This window comes from Triticum urartu, chromosome 4, assembly GCF_003073215.2.
Source record: "Triticum urartu cultivar G1812 chromosome 4, Tu2.1, whole genome shotgun sequence".
Classification (NCBI taxonomy): Eukaryota; Viridiplantae; Streptophyta; class Magnoliopsida; order Poales; family Poaceae; genus Triticum; species Triticum urartu.
The window spans coordinates 45,441,774-45,447,417 of record NC_053025.1 but is presented as its reverse complement, the minus strand read 5'-3'; the positions used below and the strand labels follow the sequence as shown (position 1 = coordinate 45,447,417).

At 45.0% G+C, this 5,644-nt stretch overlaps 1 protein-coding gene across 2 annotated transcripts; it reads left to right on the top strand.

The window, feature by feature from the left end:
* Window positions 1-1,759: 1,759 nt before the first annotated feature.
* LOC125553499 lies at window positions 1,760-3,533 on the top strand. Of its 2 annotated transcripts, XR_007304085.1 has the most exons (3): window positions 1,760-2,409; window positions 2,508-2,924; window positions 3,013-3,533. XR_007304085.1 is itself a non-coding variant. In XM_048717271.1 (2 exons), the coding sequence occupies exons 1-2, from the start codon at window positions 2,524-2,526 to the stop codon at window positions 3,035-3,037; spliced, it is 426 nt and encodes a 141-aa protein (XP_048573228.1). In that variant the 5' UTR covers window positions 2,424-2,523; the 3' UTR covers window positions 3,038-3,533. The 2 variants fall into 2 exon arrangements, 1 of the variants encoding a protein (XP_048573228.1); XM_048717271.1 differs by lacking the exon at window positions 1,760-2,409 and having other exon boundaries at window positions 2,424-2,924.
* The last annotated feature ends 2,111 nt before the right edge of the window (window positions 3,534-5,644 follow it).

Genomic DNA, 5,644 nt, shown 5'->3' with positions numbered 1-5,644 from the left:
GTCTTCCCAGGATTCGGAAGGAGAAAGCTATGTGGATGATTACTTAGCTAATCCTAAGGTCCATGGAGATGTAGAGCACAATGGTTGGACCATGGAGGAAGAAGAGGACTATGAACCCAATGGGAAGGAGGAGATGAGCTCAGATGAAGATGAAGCCCCATTACCTCAACCTGGGGATATGCACGTGGAGTTCAAAAAGTCAAGTCTCCCTGATAGGGTAAAGAAACCAAAATTCGAGTTTATCCCTTTTCGTCTCTTGCAGGAAAATAAGCAGGACCTATGCAAAAAGATATTAACCCTGGAGTGCGAGATTGATGATCTGAGGGATCAAAATGCCGTACTCAAGCGTAAATTAAGGGAGAAGTCTATGCCATCAACTAAGTCAACAACACCTCCACCTTCTTCACCAACCAAGGAGATATAATAACATGGGTATGGGCACTCCCCTTGGCAACTGCCAAGCTTGGGGGACGTGCCCCGATATCGTATCACAATCACAACTCCTATCTTTACCGTTTTCCTTAGTTCGATCCTATTAGTAGTATTTTGATCTAGTAGAATAAAGTTTATGGTATGATCTAGTTTTGAGTTTTTCCTTATGATCTCTCTATGTAATCGAGTCTGTGAGCTATATAATAAAGATTAGTGTTGAGTCAAGGGCTTGATTTTCTTGCTATGATCTTGGGTGAATAAAAGAAAAGAGAAAAAGAATAAGAAGAAACAAAAGTTCATATTGATCTTATTGATAGTAATGACTTCACATAGAAATAGTGTGATGATTAAAAGTTGTTGGGAGTTGGCAGACATAGCTTTGGTCATCGTTGCAATTAATAGGAAGTAATATGGAAAGAGAGGTTTCACATATAAATATACTATTATTGACATCTTTTATGATTGGGAGCACTCATCAAAATATGACATGCTAAAGAGTTGATGTTGGACAAGGAAGACAACGTAATGGGTTATGTTTTCTTATATCTGAGATAAAGTATGTTGTCATGGATCGTCCAACATGTTGAGCTTGACTTTCCCCCTCATGCTAGCCAAATTCTCAGCACCAAGTAGAGATACTACTTGTGCTTCCAAATACCCTTAAACCAGTTTTGCCATGAGAGTCCACCATATCTACCTATGGATTGAATAAGATCCTTCAAGTAAGTTGTCATCGGTGCAAAGCAATAAAAATTGCTCCAAATATGTATGATTAGTGTGGGAGAAATAAGCTTTATACAATCTTGTGATGTGGAAATAATAAAAGTGACGGACTGCATAATAAAGGTTCATATCACAAGGGGCAATATAAAGTGACGTTCTTTTCCATTAAGATTTTGTGCATCCAACCATAAAAGCGCATGGCAACCTCTGCTTCCCTCTGCGAAGGGCCTATATTTTATTATTATCTTCTACCTTATGCAAGATTCACGGTGATCTTCACCTTTCCTTTTTCATTTTATCCTTTGGCAAGCCCAGCATGTTGGAAAGAACCTGATATATATATATATATATATATATATAGGGTGGGTCTATTCTAATAACACCCCTTAAGACCTTATTCTGCACACCAAAACTTCTTATTCTGATAACACCACACCCGAACGCCACCGCCCCTCCCCTCCCCACCTTCTACCGCGGAGCGGCCTGGAATGCCGCCGGCCCTCCCCTCCCTGCCTTCTACCGCGAGAGCGGCCTAGAGCGCCGCCGCCCCCCCCCCTCCCCCCCCCCCCCCCCCCCCCCCCCCCCCCCCCCCCCCACCTTCCACAGCCGGCCAAGCCAGGGGCTTCGTGCCTCCGATGCCCTGCCAACCCACCACCCCGGAGCGAGACGCGCGCAGCTCCCCCGTGCCCGGCGACCTTCCCCCGCCAGCGCCGCCCTCCCCCGATCCACTTTCTTTCCCCGCCGGCGCTGTCCTCCCCCAATCCACCTTCTTCCCTCGCCGGTGTCGTCCTCCCCGATCCATCTTGTTCCCCTTCCCCGGGAATCACTGAACTTCCCTTTCGCCTCGATCTGCAGCGACGCGGACGACTGGCAGTAGGGCGCGCCGCCCTTCCCCTCCCCTCGAATTTTTGGGGCACCGATAACCCAGCGAGATATATGGCGGTCGGGCTTGGGGTGGAGGCCACCGCCGATCCCCTGCTCGATCTCTTTCCACCAATATCCGGCGACCTCCCCCTCGATCTGGTCTCCCGTCCACAACTCCTTTGTTGTCCACCTCGACTGAGCCGCCGTCGACGTCGTCTAATTGGTCCTAGTGGACGCCGGCCACCACGGCATCGGGACGGAACCCCCTCCTCTTCACACTTCTCCATGGACGTCTGCGCAATCACCATCTCCAACACGCCGTTTTAGCAGAAGGAGCCCAGGGAGCGCCTCTCTCTCACCACTGTGGCATTTCCGACACCGGGGCTTGCGGTTCGCAAAAATAATTTTTGTGTAATTTTTTTCAGATTATTGCTGTTGATTTGAGTGAATTCGGTTTCTAATGAAGTTTGTTAATTCTCTCAATGTAGTTTGGCTGGCACCGACATGAGGTTCACTAGCTCCTGCTTGCAGCTCGCCATGGTAGATGGGTTGATGCCCCCACCCCTCGCCGGATCTGGCGGCTACCGCAATGCGCCCCTTCTCCAGCCCAGCCTCGGAATATCACCACCACTTGCCGAGACGGCTATGCAGTTCGGCGAGGTCTGTCGTGCGGTTCGGCGAGTCATGTCGTGCAGTGCGGCGTGGGCTGCAGCTCCCGTGTGCGGTTCAGTGTGCCGCACGGGTGGGAGGAGGGAGTGTACTCCACGCGCGTCCTGCCCTCTGTTCCACCTCCCCTCCTCTGCGATGGAGCAGCATGGTCGTGCACGACGCAGTGCAGTTCAGTGCAAAACAAGTGTCTACATCAAGTTGGAGATGAGGTTCCGTGTGAATTGTTGTGAAGATAAGTATGTATGCACGTGAAGTTTGTTAGTGTGTGCATGTACAACTGCAGCTCACTTCATTCCGCATGGCGATTTTTTTGTTCCATTGCAGCTCACTTCGTCCCCATCATTGGTGAAACCATGCACTCCCCCATTTCCTCCCCGGGATGAGCAGCGCAAGGGAATCGCTGGAGCAGTCCACACAGCAGCCGCGTGCGACCATCATTGCATGGCCATGCAGTGGACTTCTGTAATTTGAGGCAAGCATAGTAGGGATTAGTCACTAACACCGACTCCACCGCTGGCAATTTTTGCAGTGCATGTTTTTGTTTTTTCAGTTCGTTGCATGAGAAAATGAAGTATGTTTAGTTTATATATTGAGGGACATTTGTGCTGACTGCAAATGTAGTACACTTTGGCAAGACAGCTGCAGTCTGCAGAGCAGGGCCTCCACCCCGAGACGCCCGTGCAAAATCCGTGATAAAACATGGTATTTCTGACTATGTTCGCGCGGTGCTGAGCATGTGTGCATGCAATTTAGTTGTTTCGATTTTTTTTTTGTTTTGTGACGGGAAAATTGCCTGAAGTTGTATTTTTTGGATAATTGTTTTTAAAGTGCACTTAGTTTTTATAAAGAGAATATATTTTATTATCCCTATTTATGAAGGCAATTTGTTCCGTGTGCTTTAAAAATCAGTCGACTACATCAACGCAGTCAATACTTTTGGTCCTCGGATGTGGTTGATTTTTTAGAGTGATGTTGTTCACTTGTGCCCAAAAATGAAAGTGCTAAAAATTTAGCGCAACAACAAAGATAGTAATGAGGTTCACTTCGATATATGTCGCGGTTCACTTGCCTCCTCTCCGTGGTCCACTCTCGTTCACAAAAAAAAAGAAAAGACAACAAAAACTCGTCTGAGAAAAAATACGTTCGACAAAAGAAATTATGAAGTTCACTTGACCGTTTGATGCAGTGCGGTTTTCAGTTTAAAAGCAGTGCGGTTTTGTTCCCTTGTCTTCAAAAATTTACGTCCCACAAAAAAGAAATCATGCAGTCCGCTAGTTCGTCTGATGCAGTGTAGTTTTCAGGCTAAACGAAGTGCGGTTTTCTTCCTCGTCTTCAAAAATATACGTCCCACAAAAAGGAAACCATGCAGTTCTCTTACACGTCTGATGCAGTGCGGTTTTCAGTCGGATGAAGTACCCACGTCGATCTGGGTGTCACGAAAAACAGAGTGTCCTCATTTCGGTAAATTTGAAATTCCTCTTAAACCGTAATGAATTACAGAGAGTGTTCTAGATGAAAAAGTTGCGCCTCGTCGATATCTTTCCAATGGCGTATCGTTTGAATCATTCCGATCAGCGATTTATAAAAATTTCGCGAAAAACGGCCGCTGCCACTCGTCATCCGCCGCATGATTTCCAAAATTAACTTAAAACCGTAAGGAATCTCAAAAACATTTCAACATATGAAAGTTGCGCCTCGTTCATAGCTTTCCAAGGACATATTACATGCCTCGTTTCGACAAACGGTTAAAAAACTAGAGCGAAAACAGTACCGAAAATTTGAAAAAATTTGAAAAACAGAATTCCGCGATTTAGTAAATTTGAAACTGCTTTTAAACCGTAACGAATTAGAGAAAGAAATAGATATGAAAAAGATGCGTCTCGACGATATCTATCCAACGGTGTATCATTTGCTTCATTCCGACGAATGGTTTAGAAAAAAAGGTAAAATAACGCTCGCTGCCACTCGTCATCCGCCGCACCATTTTCAAAACTGCTCTTAAACCGTGTGGAATCTCGAAAAGTGTTCAACATGTCGAAGTTGCGCCTATCCATAGCTTTTCAATGGTATATTACATGCCTCATTCCGATAAACGGTTAGAAAATTAGAGCAAAAACAGTACCGAAAAAATAATGCGTGCAGTTTTTTCCGACGAGAAGTTCACTAGTCTCTATTGCAGTGCTCGTCGTCAAAATGATGCAGTGCGCTTCTGTTGAGCGTGCAGTGCCGAAGTGGTGTGCAGAATAGACCGTCTGTATATATATATATATATAATTGGATGTAGGGGGGGCATGAGTATTATTGTTGACATTACCCTCGAGGTAAAAGGTTGTGGGGCGAAACTATAAGCCCCTATCTTTCTCTGTGTCCGATTAAAACTCTGTAATCACAAGTATTGCGTGAGTGTTAGCAATTATGAAGGACTAGATGATAGTTCAGTATGTGGACTTGCTTTTTTAGCTCTGACATAGACTCTTTCTGATGTTATGCTAAATTTCAATTGCTTCAATGACTGAGGTTATAGTCTGTTGGTTCTCAATAAGGTTTCTGATTCATACTTTTGCATTATGAACAGATCATCACTTGAACATAAGTAATCATATGACAATATCTATGTATGTTGCTGTTATGAGAATAATCATGATGCCCTCATGTCCGTATTTTATTTTTATCGACGCCTCTACCTCTAAACATGGGGTCATATTTATTGTTATCGGCTTTCGCTTGAGGACAAGCGAGGTCTAAGCTTGGGGGAGTTGATACGTCCATTTTGCATCATGCTTTTATATCGATATTTATTGCATTATGGGCTGTTATTTCACATTATATCACAATACTTATGGCTATTCTCTCTTATTTTACAAGGTTTACATAAGGAGGGAGAATGCCGGCAGCTGAAATTCTGGGCTAGAAAAGGAGCAAATATTAGAGACCTATTCTGCACAACTCCAAAAGT

What these genes read in the sequence shown, in the direction of transcription:
- LOC125553499 (XM_048717271.1), top strand. Translation starts at nt 2,524, where the DNA reads ATGAGGTTCACTAGCTCCTGCTTGCAGCTCGCCATGGTAGATGGGTTG. An exon ending in GTGAATTGTTGTGAAGATAA is followed by an intron (nt 2,925 to 3,012) that starts GTATGTATGCAC and finishes GTTCCATTGCAG; the next exon opens with CTCACTTCGTCCCCATCATT.